The 19,564-nt window shown below is 41.2% G+C and overlaps 1 protein-coding gene across 4 annotated transcripts in view; it reads right to left on the minus strand.

Annotated features, from left to right (window-relative positions):
• The window catches only part of LOC121373699 (probable nuclear hormone receptor HR3), a 61,771-nt gene that overhangs the window by 5,586 nt on the left and 36,621 nt on the right, over positions 1-19,564 (minus strand). For 3 of the 4 annotated variants that reach the window (XM_041500429.1, XM_041500428.1, XM_041500427.1), the window contains 8 exons: positions 18,754-18,839; positions 16,194-16,335; positions 14,345-14,513; positions 8,583-8,722; positions 5,441-5,562; positions 4,516-4,648; positions 3,520-3,627; positions 944-1,060 (listed from right to left, as the gene is read on the minus strand). In XM_041500429.1, coding sequence (XP_041356363.1) covers positions 944-1,060; positions 3,520-3,627; positions 4,516-4,648; positions 5,441-5,562; positions 8,583-8,722; positions 14,345-14,513; positions 16,194-16,335; positions 18,754-18,839 — 1,017 coding nt within the window. The remainder of the gene's footprint in view (positions 1-943; positions 1,061-3,519; positions 3,628-4,515; positions 4,649-5,440; positions 5,563-8,582; positions 8,723-14,344; positions 14,514-16,193; positions 16,336-18,753; positions 18,840-19,564) is intronic. The other variant, XM_041500430.1, reaches the window with a different exon arrangement.

A 19,564-nucleotide genomic window follows, 5' to 3' on the forward strand; every position in this document is an offset into this window, starting at 1 on the left:
AGGAAAAATTCAATTTGTCAAGCGTTCTGGTCCGGTCCGCGTTTTATCAACACACACCACTCACACTTGATGTCAATACTAATAGGCATTACGTCCATACCTGCGCATAGTTTGTAAATTATAAAAAAATTTAATGAATTGATTCTAAATTTTAAAAAATTATATACTCAAAATTATTATGAATGTATTATGAACACTATTCACTACAATAGAGGCACAAAAATGTAGCATACCTTTTGCAGATCGAATATAATAATTGAAAACAAATTCTAACAACAGGGGACGTTGACGATACATATGCACATATATATTTTATTGATTATTATCCACAATATACATATATTTTCTTTATTATTACTGACTTCCCCCCTCATATCTCAGTACACGTGTAGACAAACGTCAACTGGTAACAACTGGTAACCATTCACTGCAGCATATACTATAGACCGTCCTGTGCAGAACCGTTCTGTATAGGAACGTCATGTACAGAGCCGATAAGGTTTTGGTCCGTTATGATCGTGGTATAACAAAGAATGACAAAGCAATGAAAAAATACAGCTATTGTCCGAGTTTCTTGGACCCTGACGAGTGATGCGCCACCTGTTTTATTATCTCCCCTGTTCTGAGCTAAGACGCCCATTAGCGCCATGCTGCCCTGAGATTAAACAAGCCTTTTTCAAGAATTAATTCTACAACTGCCTTTATAAAACACCCAAAAAGGTATTATTAATTAATAAAATATGCCTTTTATATCTTTTGCCATTCATTTACTAAAGGAAGCACATAAATTACATTAATGTTTATTTTAATTAATTTTTGTGTATTTTTAATGAAAAACAAGTGCCTCGAAAATGGTGAAAATGCCCCCAAAGTGTTTGGTCTACCATGCCTTGCCTAATTTCTAGGCCAATCCCTACGAGAGATAAGCTTGCCAACCGTTTACCTGAGCTGATCAAGATAAGGGCACTGAGAAGAGCCAGCTCACTCTCGGACATGTTGAATTTCTGCATTAGCTTCACAAACTCAAAGATGCTATGCATCAAAATCTTTTCCTCATCATCTGAAAAATAAACAGGAGTAGAACACATCAGACAAATTGAATTTTTGCATTAGCTTCACAAACTCAAAAATAAAATCTTTTCCTCGTTAATGCTATAGAATTTACTACAAGTTATTTATTTCTGAGCTTATTCTTTTTTAAATTGTATATAAAAACACTTTTACTTTTCTTCTTATGTCAAACAAAACTGAATTTATTTACGAAAAAAAAATTTGTAGGAGGATGGGACGGACTATAGATTACTTTATTAGATTTTTTACTTTCTGTTTTCACAGATGGGATACAGAGAATAATACACGAGTGGCTGTTAGATGCCATTTATCTCACAGCAAGTTGTTTTAAAATGTATCCAACGAGAGAAATCAAGTTTGATACGGTTTTAAACAACGAGTTGTAAAATAAATGGTATCCAACGGACACAAATGTATTGTTCTATTTCTTACATACCTCAAAACCAGGTTTTAAGCAAATCTTAACATCTTTATCCACTAAAAGATATTTACAACCATTTGCACTTGTAGCTGACTTACACATCACAGACACATGATTACCAGGTTAACTATACGTCACAGTGTAATCAATTTCCACCGTGCTATTTTTTTATTGGATGTTTGGCATTGGTGACCTGGTCATCACCTAGAAGCAGCCAGTCGTATGTCTTGAAATTGTTAACACACGTACATAGTGTAAACAACTATGTGTTATCAAAAAACTAAAACGGGTGTGTAAGAAAATTGCTATCTACTGTCAGAAAAAATATTCCATAACTAAACACAGGATTTTTATCTTTACACACACAACAGAGAGAATCACAACAGCACATCCATTCGGGTGATTCTGTCGTGTCATTACTTGCTGTAGCAACTTAATATAGTCCTGTTTAGGAAATAGTTCCTCATAAACAAAAATACTACAAAAATCTGATATGCTTTTTGAAATCTTTCTTTGATGATGACACGTAGGTTGACCTCTGTGGTATTTAAATAACCCATTGGTCTAAAGTAACTTGTTATATGTAGTACTAACTGATTAAACTGTGACAGTGGTATAGTGCCACTTGTATAACAGCAACATGAGGCGGCGGTTGGGCATAGCCATAGGGGCCATTAATTGAACAGTTTTGTGGTCGACCAATGTTGATTTGTTTACACAGTACTTGTCAGTTGATAGCACTCCCTAAAATTAGTAGTCACATGACCCTCTCGACAGTGTTGTAGTTTTCACAGAATACATTCTGACATAGGAATTGTATTGAACTGCAAGGAGTAATTAATGGTGGTGTGTAACCTTTAACAATGTTTTCGTTAAAACTTCTACACGCTGTCCGTGCATTGTGATTTCTTATGTAAACTATTTGTTATCGGCAAAGAAAGAAAGAAAGAAATAGTTTATTTAACGACGCACTCAACACATTTTATTTACGGTTATACGGCGTCTTGTTATCAGCAAATTCGAATTCGAAAATATTTAGACCATCCCGGACATGGGAACTTCTGTATTCCGATATCTTTTTAAAGAATACTTTATTCAATGTTTTATTTTGTTCTTTTGAGCCTGAATTAGCTGTTTGAGAGCTCTTTACCAACAGAAGGTACCCTGTAACAAAAACACACAGGATTTTTAACTTTTCACACTCAACAGAAAGAAACACGACAGGACATCCTTTCAACAAACACGCATCCCCCCACCCCCATTCCCCATCCCACTTGAAGAACAAGACCAGGGCTGGTGCTTATAAAATGTCTAGAGTCTAGACTACATACTTTAATAGAGTCTGAGATTTTAACGTCATGGCAAAGCAATACAAAATTACAAATTGCATGCATGTAACGTCATTAAAGATCGAGTACAGACTCTAAATTTTTAATAAGCATGGGCTATCTCATGATCCATTCCTTAACGTGGTGAGGTAGCTTGCATGTCTTAATGACTCGGAGAGCTATGCCAACTGGAGCTTTAGCTCCTGGTAGGGTCACCCAAGCTGGACTGGTCAAAGGGTACAGACTAGACTAATATGGATCTGACAGACAAAGAACGTGAGTCAAGAAAGACAACTGTCTAGGAGAAGCAAACTCCAAAACCAAAACTGGGCTGGAGAGGCTGAGAATCCTAGTAAGGAAACTCTCCTAGGAGAAGGAAAACTCCAAACTCAAACCAAGTCCACTGAAGTCAAGAGTACAGAATCTATGCATTAGCGTGGAAACCTAAAGGAAATGTCTGTACATGCACCAAGCTCTATGATCATCATAAGCATGGGCCGTGTTCCCGAAGTCATAAAGATCTCTAAGGTTATCTTAACAACACTGCATCATCTTTGCAAATCATTCTTGCGATAGTTTATTGTCGTAACTTAGCGATCTCGCAGTGCAATGCTAAAAGACTTGCAAAGAGGATACTTTGTTGTCTTGCAGAGCCTGAGAGACCTTTGTGAATTATGCCACAGGTCTTCCAATACTCACTTAAGAGAGAAAACGCATCCAGGGGAATATAGCTGTTACCAAAAACGATGCTGCCTGTTTCGGAATCATACACACGACATGCCTGCAACAAGGCCAACTCAAAACTCCCTGAAACAAACACCGAAATATATGTGTACAAGTTAGCATAATCAATACAAGACATTATCACACTTGTGAGAAAGAAACAGGAAAAAAGGTAAATGTATTTTATATAATTATACCCATGACATACCAACCGTAACCTCTCTAATACACAATCCTCAAAATGTAAATCTACAATAAACTCCTTCATATAACAAATAAATATTACTATAAATGAAAATGTTAGTTTCTTTTGTTAATCAACAACAGTTGTATTCATTGAGGGTCAAACATTTTTAGAGGAAACGTGCTACATTTATCCATTGGCAGCAAGGGATCTTTTATATATACTTTCCCCGACAGGACAGCACATACCAAGGCCTTTGATGTTATCTGTCGTGAGGCACTGTTTAGGATGGGAACAAACCCAATTAACACACCTCAGGCAAGCACTCGACCCACTGACCTAGACCATACAGTTACATTTTTAAATTGTATTTAACCAGTATTAAAAATCACCTTATGTCAAGAGGCCTAATCGATGCTTATCAAATAATATTACTTTATTTCATGGGATCAAATTTTCGCGATTTAATGAAAATGAGTCTGTTTGCGAGAATATATTTCCGCGAATTCCCATAAAAAAAGTACCGGTTCCGATGTTCCCGGCATCGGAATTATTTTTAGTATATGAACATATAAAAACGTCTCTGTCTCCATCTCCCTCCCACTCCGTCTCCCCCCCCCCCCCCCCCCATCCTGTCTCTCTCTCTATCTCTATTTTCGTCGGCCTTTAATTTTGCGAGGAATTTATTTTCACGAATTTTATTCAAACGCGAAAAACGCAAAAATAAATTCCACACGAAAATAAAGTATTTTACAGTATGTTTGTTGTACGATGAAAACAAACTTTACCTGCTTTCAGTAACATGATCTGGTCGTCTTGGGATAAATCCATGAATCCTGGAACAAGTTTGGCGAACTCGATAATCTGCTGCACAGCTAGAGTTATCTTCTCGGCAATTTCCGTCCACAACTGGCGATGATTCTGTTAATAAATGTGTGGGGGTTTTCATTAGTCAAGAGGAAAGAAAAAAGAAAGAAATGTTTTATTTTATGACGCACTCAACACATTTTATTTACGGTTATATGGCGTCAGACATATGGTTAAGGACCACAGATTTTGAGAGGAAACCCGCTGTCGCCACATAGGCTACTCTTTTACGACAGGCAGCAAGGGATCTTTTATTTGCGCTTCCCACAGGCAGGATAGCACAAACCATGGCCTTTGTTGAACCAGTTATGGATCACTGGTCGGTGCAAGTGGTTTACACCTACCCATTGAGCCTTGCGGAGCACTCACCCAGGGTTTGGAGTCGGTATCTAGAATAAAAAACCCATGCCTCAACTGGGATCCGAACCCAGTACCTACCAGCCTGTAGACCGATGGCTAACCACGACGCCACTGAGGCCGGTTTAGTCAAGAGGGAGGAAGGAAATGTTTTCATTAACGATGCACTCATCAAATTTTATTCACGGTTATATGACATCAGACACATGGTTACAGACCACACAGATATAGAGAGAGGAAACCCGCTGTCGCCACTTCATGAGCTACTCTTTTCGATTAGCAGCAAGGGATCTTTTATATGCACCATCCCACAGACAGGATAACACATACGGCCTTTGATACACCAGTGGAGAATTGGTTGGAACAAGAAATAGCCCAATGGGCCCACCGACGGGAATCGATCCTAGATCGATTGCGCATCAGGCAAGTGCTATACCACTGAGCTACATCGCGCCCACGACATGCAACAAAGATTCTGTCAAGTCTTACCATGCTTTTCAGCTTGTTAACCTGCTCTAACGAGATGGCTTGTTTCTTCAGAGCCTCCACCTGGTCAGTCGAGTACAGAGAGGTGCGAAGGTGGGCCTCCGTAACAGCCTTCCCGAACGATACTGAAAACAATATCAACATAATGTAGAGAAGTGCAAAGGTGTGCCTCTGTCACAGTCTTCACGAACGATACTGAAAACAATATCAACATAATGTAGAGAAGTGCGAAGGTGTGCCTCTGTCACAGCCTTCCCGAACGATACTGAAAACAATATCAACATAATGTAGAGAAGTGCAAAGGTGTGCCTCTGTTACAGTCTTCACGAACGATACTGAAAACAATATCAACATAATGTAGAGAAGTGCAAAGGTGTGCCTCTGTCACAGCCTTCCCGAACGATACTGTAAACAATATCAACATAATGTACAGAAGTGCAAAGGTGTGCCTCCGTTACAGTCTTCCCGAACGATACTGTAAACAATATCAACATAATGTAGAGAAGTGCAAAGGTGTGCCTCTGTTACAGTCTTCCCGAACGATACTGTAAACAATATCAACATAATGTAGAGAAGTGCAAAGGTGTGCCTCTGTTACAGTCTTCCCGAACGATACTGTAAACAATATCAACATAATGTACAGAAGTGCAAAGGTGTGCCTCCGTTACAGTCTTCCCGAACGATACTGTAAACAATATCAACATAATGTATAGAAGTGCAAAGGTGTGCCTCTGTTACAGTCTTCCCGAACGATACTGTAAACAATATCAACATAATGTACAGAAGTGCAAAGGTGTGCCTCCGTTACAGTCTTCATGAACGATACTGTAAACAATATCAACATAATGTAGAGAAGTGCAAAGGTGTGCCTCTGTTACAGTCTTCACGAACAATACTGAAAACAATATCAACATAATGTAGAGAAGTGCAAAGGTGTGCCTCTGTTACAGTCTTCACGAACAATACTGAAAACAATATCAACATAATGTAGAGAAGTGCAAAGGTGTGCCTCCGTTACAGCCTTCCCGAACGATACTGTAAACAATATCAACATAATGTAGAGAAGTGCGAAGGTGTGCCTCTGTTACAGTCTTCACGAACAATACTGAAAACAATACAAAGATAATGTAATCAATCAACTAAAATAGTCTCTAGCACACTGGTTGGTCGTGAGCTCGAATCCCCTTTAGCCCTCCCGTTATTGATATGTTGTAATGGAGGGCTAGAGGGGACTGTGTGTAATATACTCTTCAAAAGAAGAAACACAAAACCACATTGTCGTAACATTTGGAGAATTGATTTAATTATTGAATGGGGAGTCCGATAATTACCAAATGTTGCAGGATTGTTCACAATTCACTCTAGTCCATTGTGAGTAAGTGATAGGACACACCACCAAGGTCAAGGTCATCTGGAGTCAATACCGGGTGTGGCCTCCGCGTGTGTTGACAACTGCCTGGCACCGCCTGCCCATTGAAGCAACCAGAGTACGGATGACGTCCCGGGGGATGGTGGCCCACTCGGCCTGCAAGGCTGCTGCCAGCTCGGGCAGGGTCTGGGGCTGTGGTTGTCGCTGTCAGAGGCGTCGGTCCAACTCGTCCCATAGATGCTCAATTGGGTTCAAATCCGGTGATATCGATGGCCAAGGAAGGACATTAATGTTGTTGTTCTGTAGGAAAGCCGTTGTGAGACGTGCTGTGTGAGGCCTGGCGTTGTCATGTTGGAACACTGCGTTGGCGTTGGCCATAACTGGAACGATGTGTGGCCGGAGGATCTGGTCAATGTAGCCCTGTGCATTCAGGTTGCCCTGCACGTGGACCAGGTCAGTTCTGCCAGTGTGTGAGATGGCTGCCCACACCATGACACTACCCCCGCCGAATCTGTCCACTTCCTGCACGCAGTTTGCCGCATAACGTTCACCACGACGCCTATACACGCGACATCTTCTATCATGACGTCGGAGCAGAAATCGGGACTCGTCACTGAACCACACCTGTCTCCATCGCAGTTGAGGCCATTGTCGATGAATCTGGCACCACTGCAGTCGGAGTCGACGGTGTTGTGGTGTTAAGATGACACCTCGAACTGGACGTCTGGCACGAATTCCTACCTCACGTAGGCGGTTCCGTACGGTCTGGTCGGATATCCTGCGCAAACCTGGAAATCGCTGCGGCTGTGGAGGTGGCAGTAGTCAATCGTTCCCGAAGGTGGCGTACCCGGATGTAGCGGTCCTGCCCGGGGGTAGTGACCCGTGGTCGACCGGATCTAGGGAGGTCACATGTTGATCCATGTTGCTGGTAACGGTCCCACAGTCTGGAGATGGTGCTTGGGGACACATGGAATGCCCTGGCAACGGCCGTTCTGGATTCGCCTGCGTCTAGTCGGCCGATGGCATTGTTTCTCTGCGGTTCACTGAGACGTGGCATGTCCTGGATTGTCAACTGTCGGCCAGATACAGAGGCCAGGCAAGCGAACACCCTGCACTTTTATACTGTCGGTGTTCATGTTGCACGTGCAGACAACGCATGTGCAGTGGTGACATGGTTTGCACGTGGCTGCGTTTTTGCGAATATTCACATTTTGGAACTTTATTGTACAGTAGCTGTGTTTTATCGAATGTAACCGTGGGAATGTGTTTGGGACATGCAATGACCTTATATTCACAAAGCATGAACCGGTAGGAAACATAAAATCGGAGTTATAACCCATTTGTACCCTTTTGCGTTTCTTTTTTTGAAGAGTATATTTCGGCTCTCATCGATTACCAAATGGTAGCCAGCTACTGTGTCTAAATCCGATATCACAGAGCTTTAGTTTGATTATACTCACCATGGACACGAAATAAGGGAGATAACCAACAAGTATCAAACAGGACAACTCACCAGGGACCACAAAATAAGGGAGATAACCAACAAGTATCAAAGAGGACAACTCACCAGGGACCACAAAATAAGGGAGATAACCAACAATTATCAAAGGGGACAACTCACCATGGGTTACGAAATAAGGGAGATAACCCACAAGTATCAAAAGAGACAAATCCCCATGGACACAAAATAAGGGAGATTTTGAATCAAGGAAGACAATTCACCATGAACCATAATATAAGGGATATAACCAACAAGTGGGAAGGGAGACAACTCACCAGGGTCCATGAGATCGACTGCTCGCACCAGCGCTATGGGATGAGGTGTGAAGTTGCCGTTGTCTGCCGTCGTGGCCGTTGTGTACTCCTGACTGTAGGTGAAGCCGTTGGTTGGGTACGTGAAGCCTGGACTGGATAATCTGAAAAAAAAGGAATGATTGTTTGACATCCAGTGCAGCACTGTGTAACCAGAGGTGACAATAGGCTTTGTTTTAGTTTCATTTAAGACGAAGGAAGAAGGAACTGTTTTATTTAACAATGCACCCAACACATTTTATTTACGGTTATATGGTCAAGGACCACACAGATATTGAGAGAGGAAACCCGCTGTCGCCACTTCATGGGATACTCTTTTCAATTAGCAGCAAGGGATCTTTTATATGCACCATCCCACAGACAGGGTAGTACATACCACAGCCTTTGTTATACCAGTCGTGGTGCACTGGCTGGAACGAGAAATAGTCCAATGGGCCCACCGACTGGGATCAATCCCAAACCGACTGCGCATCAAGCGAGCACTTTACCACTGGGCTACTGATAGAAGTTTGTATGTTGGTTTGGTTTGTTTAACGACACCACTAGAGCACATTAATTAATTAATCGTGGTTATCTAGTGTCAAACCTTTGGTAAATTTTGGTAAATCTGCTACATTAGTAGCAAACAATCTTTTATATACATTTTCCCACAGACAGGAAAGCGCATGTCACAACCTTTTGGCCAGTGGTATTGCACTGGTTGGAACAAGAAAAAACTAAATCAGTTGAATGGATCCTGCGAAACAAGTAACTGAGCTAAATCCAGTCCACCTGGAGAAAAAGAAAGAAAGAAAGAAATGTTTTATTTAACGACGCACTCAACATTTTATTTACGGTTATATGGCGTCAGACATATGGTTAAGGACCACACAGATGTTTGGGAGGAAACCCGCTGTCGCCACTACACGAGCTACTCTTTCCAATTAGCAGCAAGGGATCTTTTATTTGCGCTTCCCACAGGCAGGATAGCACAAACCATGGCCTTTGTTGAACCAGTTATGGATCACTGGTCGGTGCAAGGGGTTTACACCCACTCATTGAGCCTTGCGGAGCACTTACTCAGGGTTTGGAGTCGGTATCTGGATTAAAAATCCCATGCCTCGACTGGGATCCGAACCCAGTATCTACCAGTTTGTAGACCGATGGCCTAACCACGATGCCACCGAGGCCGGTCCACCTGGAGAAAGTATGAAACAAGGGCCCAGAACGATCTGGAGAGCTGTTGACAGCCTATGGCCCAGGAAGATCTGTTTGTTTTAACGACACCACTAGAGCACATTGATTTATTAATCATCGGCTACTGGATGTCAAACGTATGGTCATTTTGAGAGTCATAGAGAGGAAACCCGCTATATTTTTTCATTAGTAGCAAGGGATCTTTTATATGCACCACCCCACAGACAGGACAGCACATACCACAGCTTTTGATATACCAGTCTTGGTGCACTGGCTGGAACGGGAAATAGCCCAATGGGCTCACTGATGGGGATCAATCCTAGACTGACTGCTTTACCACTGAGCTACGTGCCGCCCCTGGCTGGAACGGGAAATAGCCCAATGGGCTCACCTATGGCCCAGGAAGGATGAAGGAAGGAAGTAAATGTTTTATTTAACGACACACTCAACACATTTTATTTACGGTTATATGGCGTCAGACATATAGTTAAGGACCACAGATATTGAGAAAGGAAACCCGCTGTCACCACTTCACGGGCTACTCTTTTCTATTAGCAGCAATGGATCTTTTATATGCACCATCCCACAGACAGTATAGCACATACCACGGCCTATGATGTGCCAGTCAGGGTGCACTGGCTGGAGCGAGAAATAGTCCAATGGGCCAACTGATGGGGATTGACCCCAAACCCACCGCGCATCGAGTGAGCACTTTACCACTGGGCTACGTGTTCAATCACTTAAATGTCCAGACACCAAATGTTTTACAGATCTTTCTTTTTTTTGAGGGGGTGGGGGTGGGGGGGGGGGGGGGGGGGGGAAGAGAGAAGAGAAAATTAATTACTCTTATCATTACTGTATGATTTTCTTAACCCTAACCCTAAACTTAACCTATTTTCTTTCTGGGGGAGGCCCCCCCATACCTCCTGCTGACTGGTTGCATTCAATTCCATAGTGCCATTCCGAAAAAATTCTTTCTGGCAAAAACACTGGCAGCCTATCAGTTTTCACCAGATATAATTTTTTAAGAAACAAGTGCACTTTCCATGTTGGTACAAGTTTAGTACAAATAATATCTAATGAAATCCAGCATGGTATTTTATTTATTAACCACCTTCAAATAATGTAAAATCTGACACCTACTTCCAACATAACTCGACAAACAGGGCCATAGCTAGGATTTGTTATGGGGGAGGGGTCTGACGAATTCTTGGAACGAGAAATAGTCGATAGGGATCAATCCTAGAGTGACCGCATATTAGGCGATTGCTTTAAGACTGGGCTACGTACAACCCCAGAGATTGCTTTAAGACTGGGCTACGTACAACCCCAGAGATTGCTTTAAGACTGGGCTACGTACAACCCCAGAGGTTGCTTTAAGACTGGGCTACGTACAACCCCAGAGATTGCTTTAAGACTGGGCTACGTCCCACCCCAGAGATTGCTTTAAGACTGGGCTACGTACAACCCCAGAGATTGCTTTAAGACTGGGCTACGTCCCACCCCAGAGATTGCTTTAAGACTGGGCTACGTACAACCCCAGAGATTGCTTTAAGACTGGGCTACGTCCCACCCCAGAGATTGCTTTAAGACTGGGCTACGTACAACCCCAGAGATTGCTTTAAGACTGGGCTACGTACAACCCCAGAGATTGCTTTAAGACTGGGCTACGTACTACCCCAGAGATTGCTTTAAGACTGGGCTACGTACAACCCCAGAGATTGCTTTAAGACTGGGCTACGTACCACCCCAGAGATTGCTTTAAGACTGGGCTACGTACAACCCCAGAGATTGCTTTAAGACTGGGCTACGTACCACCCCAGAGATTGCTTTAAGACTGGGCTACGTACAACCCCAGAGATTGCTTTAAGACTGGGCTACGTCCCACCCCAGAGATTGCTTTAAGACTGGGCTACGTACAACCCCAGAGATTGCTTTAAGACTGGGCTACGTACTACCCCAGAGATTGCTTTAAGACTGGGCTACGTACAACCCCAGAGATTGCTTTAAGACTGGGCTACGTACAACCCCAGAGATTGCTTTAAGACTGGGCTACGTCCCACCCCAGAGATTGCTTTAAGACTGGGCTACGTACAACCCCAGAGATTGCTTTAAGACTGGGCTACGTACAACCCCAGAGATTGCTTTAAGACTGGGCTACGTACTACCCCAGAGATTGCTTTAAGACTGGGCTACGTACAACCCCAGAGATTGCTTTAAGACTGGGCTACGTACCACCCCAGAGATTGCTTTAAGACTGGGCTACGTACAACCCCAGAGATTGCTTTAAGACTGGGCTACGTACCACCCCAGAGATTGCTTTAAGACTGGGCTACGTACAACCCCAGAGATTGCTTTAAGACTGGGCTACGTCCCACCCCAGAGATTGCTTTAAGACTGGGCTACGTACAACCCCAGAGATTGCTTTAAGACTGGGCTACGTACTACCCCAGCTACGTACTACCCCAGAGATTGCTTTAAGACTGGGCTACGTACAACCCCAGAGATTGCTTTAAGACTGGGCTACGTACAACCCCAGAGATTGCTTTAAGACTGGGCTACGTACAACCCCAGAGATTGCTTTAAGACTGGGCTACGTACAACCCCAGAGATTGCTTTAAGACTGGGCTACGTACAACCACAGAGATTGCTTTAAGACTGGGCTACGTACAACCCCAGAGAAATGAAGAAAATCAGCATAGTCTATACACAGGTGCTATGGGAATACGAGCATGTCAAACTTTAGATAATTTTGACCTATTGTCTTAAAGGAATGCTAAAGCAAGGCTTTTGGACTGGTGTGCATATTCAACGATACATAATGCACATTATTGCTTAATATCAACAAGTATAATCGTATAGTTAATTAATAAAACGGTTAAATGTGACGGCTATTATATATAACGGGCGCAGCCATTTTGTACCATCCCAGTGAATACGCCCTCTGGCGAGCTGGTGGTTACGTAATGCCTAACGTGTCACGTCAGGAATTAGTCTTCGAACTGAAGAAACAAAACATACCTGATTTTTGCAGATGCATCGCAGTGTTCTGTAATAATATCTATCCCAGTAACACAGCAACGTGTATATGTGGTTTATTTTTCAATACAAAATAAACCACCATTGTCAAAGTGTTGAAATAACTGTATTATATTTTGTATATAAATTAAACCACGTACTGAAATAATAGTCGGAGTTTTCTTGCTTAATTGGTCTTTTCTTTCCGTGGCCTGTACCTGTGGTTCTTGATTGGCAGGTGTATATTTAGACAGTCTCCAGACACTGTGTCTAGACACACTAAAAAAACTGTGCCTCTTTTATTAAGATCATAGGGTACTGTGTGATAACCTCAAATCGTAATGGACTTTACCAGCTTTATTACTGTAAGTAATTCTGTAAAACCCTTGATTAAGTAGACTTTCCCATCTAAAATCACAAAACTGACCAATTATGTCGTGCCAGAGAAAAGAAAATTATCACTTCGGTATCGTGAGTGGTCGTTTTTGCTCGAACATATCCTACCAATAGGCCTAATAATATGCATTTTTCCTTTCGATTTTTTAAAAGAAAAAAAATACTATAACTCCATTTCGTTATATTGATGCAAATTGAAATATATTTAGTTAAATAGTTTATTATACTATCAAGTCATTTATGTTGTTTTACAAGTCAGGTTGATGAAAGCGAAGCGCGTTGTTGTAAATTAGAGCATTTGTTTACACTGTGCATAATAGAGAAGTTGGACCTGAGCTGACATCACTTCGCCCCAAACTATACCACCGGTAGTCACAAAAACTAAACAAAATGGCCGCCCCCAGTTAGTAGGAATAATCACATTTTTTTATTAATTCTAAAATTACGCGTTTTTCATTTGTTAAAGTGTTAGCATGTGTTGGTGGTCCGGGTATGCATCTTTCCAACAAATAAGGTTCTTGCTGGAATTTAGTCTACCTTTAAGAGAGAAAACCTGCAACATGTTTTCCTTAGTAGCAAGGGATTTTTTACATGCACCATACCACAGACAGGATAGTACATACTAAAGCCTTTTTTACACTACTTGTGGAGCACTGGCTGGAACAAGAAATAGGCTAATGATCCAACCAACAGGAATCGCTCCTGGACCACCTGCATATCAGGTGACTGCTTTACCATTGGGCTACATCATGCCCCAGAGAATAAGAAAATCAGGATAGTCTATCACAGGTGCTTTGGCAATACATGAGGATATCAAAATCTCAGAGGAAACCCGCTACATTTTTTTCATTAGTAGCAAGGGATCTTTTACATGCACCATTCCATAGATAGAATTGTACATACCACTGCCTTTTGTACACCAGTTGCGGAGCACTGGCTGGAACGAGAAATAGCCCAATGGGCCCACCGACGAGAATTGATCCTGGATCAACCGCAATATCAGGCAAGTGTATTTATCACTGGACTACGTCCCGTCCCAGAGAAATGAATAAAATCATGACAGACTATATATATATACACAGGTGCTCTGGGAGTCCGTGAGGATTGCACGCAGCAAACAAAAGGTGTAAGCTTACGTGACAAAACCATTGTTGTTGTTGTTGTTGTTGTTGTTGTTGTTGACGAGGTGGGGGAATGGAGGGCTGGCTAGAGGATCGTACCCGTTCACTTGACCCGTCTTAATCAGGTTCGCCTCATCTTCAACCTTCTCTCTCTGTTTCTTCGACATCCGCCCGAACTTCACAGCTACCAAAACAAAGTCATAAACAACTTAAATCATATTTAGTGGCCATTTACAATTAGCAATTAAAAAAAAATAAAAAATAAAAAAAAAATATTAAAAATAAAATTAAAATACAATTAGCACTATTTTAAAGAGACATACCCTAGTTTCAACCCGTGAAAATTAACACTGAGTTTAGTTAATCTACAAACCTGTAACACATTTGGATAAAGTTACAACTGTGTGAAACATAAGTCTGTGACTTTGAAATGGTGAAATACCGTTTAAAAATAGACTAAAAGTCGACTCCATAACTGTTACTTCTCAGATGCACGAGCATTTTTAAAAATATGACAAATGCATTTTGCGACATTAAAAACACCAGGATGGCCAAAAACACTTGGAATGTACAGAAATGGATAATCTAAACAATAAACACTAACTAAAGTATGATTTCAGTTACCAAAACCGGCTCTAATAGTAAAACATATGCCTTAGTGTTTAAAAACTAGGGTATGTCCCTTTAAGAGAGTGTACAACACAGTATGTATGTTGACAGGGGAGGTCAGACTCCTATAATTACGGTGTTAAAAACAAGGTTGATTCCTGCACCTAGAACTGGTAGACATATCATGCATTATGTTAGCTATATAAAGCCGTGTTTGAAATAAGCACCTGTCCGCTTGTCCCAACCAGTGAAAATCTATTCAGACAAGCAAAATGTGCCTCGGTCATTGTCCAGTAGACAAGTAAATATTTTTAGTGCAGTTTCATTTTGAGCAATCACAAACATTAAACTGGTACTTGAATAACACAAACCATTTATTTGGACAAGTAAAAATATTGGCGGACAAGTAGATTTCTAGATGTATTTGTCCAGTGGACTAGTAAAAATATTCTGCTTATTTCTATCACTGTAAAGAGGTTTAACAAGAGTTGTTTCCCTTTTTCCGATTCTCAAAATAAAGACTGGTAATATTTCTAATTTTTTATTTTGTTTTGTTTTGCTTAACACCACCACTAGAGCTCATTGATTTATTAATCATCGGCTATTGGATGTCAAACATTTGATCATTATGACATATAGTCTCAGAGAGGAAAACGGCTATCCAGGGATCTTTATATGCACCCTCCCACACACAGGATAGCACATACCACAGCCTTTGATATACCAGTCGTGGAGCACTGGCTGGAACAAGAAATAACCCAATGGTTCCACCGACGGTGATCAATCCCAAACCGAATGCACATCAAGCGAGTGCTTTACCACTGGGCTACGTCCCGCCCCGTGATATTTCAAAATCCAGGTGTTATTTATTGTTTTTAGTATAACCACATCACAGGGGATACTCTCATGTAAGGTGGAAGGGCAAACCTTGTTTCTCCGGTTTAATGTTTGTATGCTCAACCATGTAAAAACATTAATCAGGGTTCCTGCCAGAGGTTAAAACAGGTATGGCGCCATACCCACATTTTTTTGCAGACGTTTTTTTAAGTTTACCTTTTAACAAAATTAATTACTCTTATCACGAATGTATGATTTTCTTAACCCTAAACCCTAAACTTAACCCAATTTCTTTTTGGGGGAGGCTTGCATTCGTCCATAGCGCCATACCCAAAAATGTCTTTCTTGCACAAACACTGATAACGGTGTAATTCCCAAATCCCAGCGTGAAATATGGCTGATAAATCGGTTGACCTACCGTCCCTGGACATGCCGAGAGCAATACACTTCTGTAATCTGCAATACTGACATCTGTTCCGGTTAACACGGTCGATCACACATGACTTGTTCCGAGGACACTGGTAGTTCACTGGGCCCGACTGGCTGCGACGGAAAAATCCCTGAAATTATACATTTTTAAACTTCAATTTTTTGCCTATCTAGGAATGAGCATTTTTGGTCCCAATAGTATCAATGTTTCCTCTTTAACTCTGAGACAGGAAGGGAGTAATTAACTGATTTTAAGATGGAAGCAAATCCTAAAAATTGAGAAGCAGTTTTATAAATTAGTTTTAAGACCCTGCTACACGATACGAGTGACTCATACGAGTCACTCTGATTGCAACGCCAACAAGCAAATCGTGACATGTGGCATGTCATGCGAATGAATCGGCCCGAGTCACTCGTACGAGTTGAAGTTTAGAACCTGTTCTATTTTCATACAATTGAATCGGACGTTTGGGGACGTTGACCAATAAGATCATGGCACAGATAACCTCCACATTCTGAGTGTAACGGTGGAAAACTTTGTTAGCTTGTCGTCGGCACAGACCCAACAGCTCATAGAATTGTATCAGTTGCACAACTCTCTGTGGGGTGTGTACAATCATTTATAGAGAGACAAACGTTACAACAGCCACCTTCTTATCATTGTTTACCATGGTTATAGCAAGGATGTTTTTCAATGACGTCACGTTTCATACGATTAACAAGTATCGTGTGGCAACACGTCCGATTCAATCGGTCCGACTGACTCGTGCGATTGACTCGGTCCGATTCTATCGTATCGTGTAGCAGGCCCTTTAGTCTTTTTTCTTCTTCTAAAATTGCATATAGCTCTGAGAAGTAATGGTTATCGAGAGGAGATCTAGTCTATTTTTAGAGGATATTCCCCTGTTTGAACATCACAGACTCTCGTTTCACTCTAATATCACTTTATCCAGATATTGGAGTCGTATTTTAACACTGCACTTAAAACTTCAACTGCTATTATGAATAGATATGGTGACAGTGGGTCACCTTGTCTGACCCCCTTTATATTGGGGGAAAAAAGGAGACAAATGTCCATTATTTAGTTTGCAACTAGAAACATCACAATAAAATGTATTGAACCACTGGGCAATCAACGGACCAAATTACAATTGTGTTAAAGGTGTGTTACAGATATGTTACAGGTTTGTTACAGATTTGTGATACATTTGTGATACAGATGTTCTACACGTGTGTTACAGATATAAATGTGTTACAGATGTGATACAGATGTGTTACAGGTGAGTTACAGGTGTGTTAAAGATGTGTTACATGTGTTATAGGTGTGTTACAGATGTGATATAGATGTGTTACAGGTGTGTTGCAGAGATCTTTTACAGGCGTGTTACAGATGTGTTACATGTGTATTACAGATGTGTTACATGTGTGTTACAGATGTGTTACAGATGTGTTACATATGTTACAGGTATGTTACAGAGATGTGTTACAGGCGTGCGTGTTACAGATGTGTTACATGTGTTATAGATGTTACTGCTTTGTAGATTAATCAAATGTTTCAATGATATTTCCCTGTTTCAACACCACACACTCTTGTTTCACTGTTAATATAACTTTATCGAGATGTGATACAGCTTTGTAGATTAATCAAGCTTAAGGCGATGTCACACAATACGAGTGCCTCGAACAAGAATGTCCGATTGCATAGTGACCGATCAAATTGTAATTCTGTCTTGTCACAACTGGCTACTCTCATTCGACGCTCTCCTATTGCGACAATGTCACATCACGTTAGTGTCCATCTTTAACAGTTGAAATTGGGTTCTGCGACTTTAAAGTTGCTACTCTGAAAGCATGTTGTAAAACTGCAGGGCTTCTAGATTATGGTAGCCTCACACCCATGGCTAGTGATAGTGAATGTTAGGCTAGTAAATAACTACTATCGCCATGCCCGACTGGGCTTCTAGATTATGGTAGCCCCACACCCATGGCTAGTGATAGTCAATGTTGGGCTAGTAAATAACTACTGTTACGGATGGACGGACAATGCCATACCATAATACGATCCATCATAGATGGGTGTATAAAAATCACCGATACCATGGTTATTGATTTTATAAGAATTGTAGAAAAAGAAAGAAATGTTTTATTTAATGACGCACTCAACACATTTTATTTACAGTTATATGGCGTCAGACATATGGTTAAGGACCACACAGATTTTGAGAGGAAACCCGCTGTCGCCACTACATGGGCTACTCTTTCTGATTAGCAGCAAGGGATCTTTTATTTGCGCTTCCACAGGCAGGATAGCACAAACCATGGCCTTTGTTGAACCAGTTATGGATCACTGGTCGGTGCAAGTGGTTTACACCTACCCATTGAGCCTTGCGGAGCACTCACTCAGGGTTTGGAGTCGGTATCTGGATTAAAAATCCCATGCCGTGACTGGGATCCGAACCCAGTACCTACCAGCCTGTTGACCGATAGCCTAACCACGATGCCACCGAGGCCGGTCAAGAATTCTAGAAGCCCTGAGCTGAGTCTGTTACCTTGCATCCTTCACATGTGATTACTCCATAGTGGACCCCTGATGATTTGTCGCCACACACCTTGCACGGTATCACCTCAATTTGTGCTGAAAACAACAGAGAAAACAACCAATTAACAAGCCATATATATTCATATTTATATAACTTACAGGGCAGTAAATTTTATAATAATTCTAGAAGCCCTGATATAACACATGGATGATCGTGTAGTTTTTGTCATATAAGATTGTGTGGAGATAAAAGTACAGTATCTTAGCACTACAATAACCATCGTAGGCTATGGCATTCTGAAAAGGATATGAAATGTTTTTCTGCCGACACCGAGATCTGGACATCCCGAAAAATCCTGTTGTAGTCATCTCTATGAAGGCTGGAAATGGACAGACAGCAAAAAGCAACATCCACTCAAAACACACAACACATTTTCTGATAACCAGTTTCACACGCAGCGTTTGTTTCGCTTTTTAAAACATTGTATAATTATGCAGATTAAAAAATGATTGCCAACTACATGTGTCAACATTAAAGAGATTAGTTTAAAATGATATAAAATGAGAGTAAAGCTTTATATTACTTTTTATTAGTAGTACAAGTGGTCTAGAATATAGCTTCTCAACTTCTAAAAAAATCATTTTCTTCCACATTAGGACGTCAGTAGAGACTTCACAAAATCAATTTCGAGCCATGCTGTACACATGCCACTGTACATGCAGCATAACAATTACATATGAAGAAAACAGATGCAAAAACCGATAAATCCATTTTAGTAATTTTCGGCCAAAGACTTTTTTGTTGTTATGTAAAACATATC

This window comes from Gigantopelta aegis, chromosome 5, assembly GCF_016097555.1.
Source record: "Gigantopelta aegis isolate Gae_Host chromosome 5, Gae_host_genome, whole genome shotgun sequence".
In the NCBI taxonomy this organism is placed as follows: Eukaryota; Metazoa; Mollusca; class Gastropoda; order Neomphalida; family Peltospiridae; genus Gigantopelta; species Gigantopelta aegis.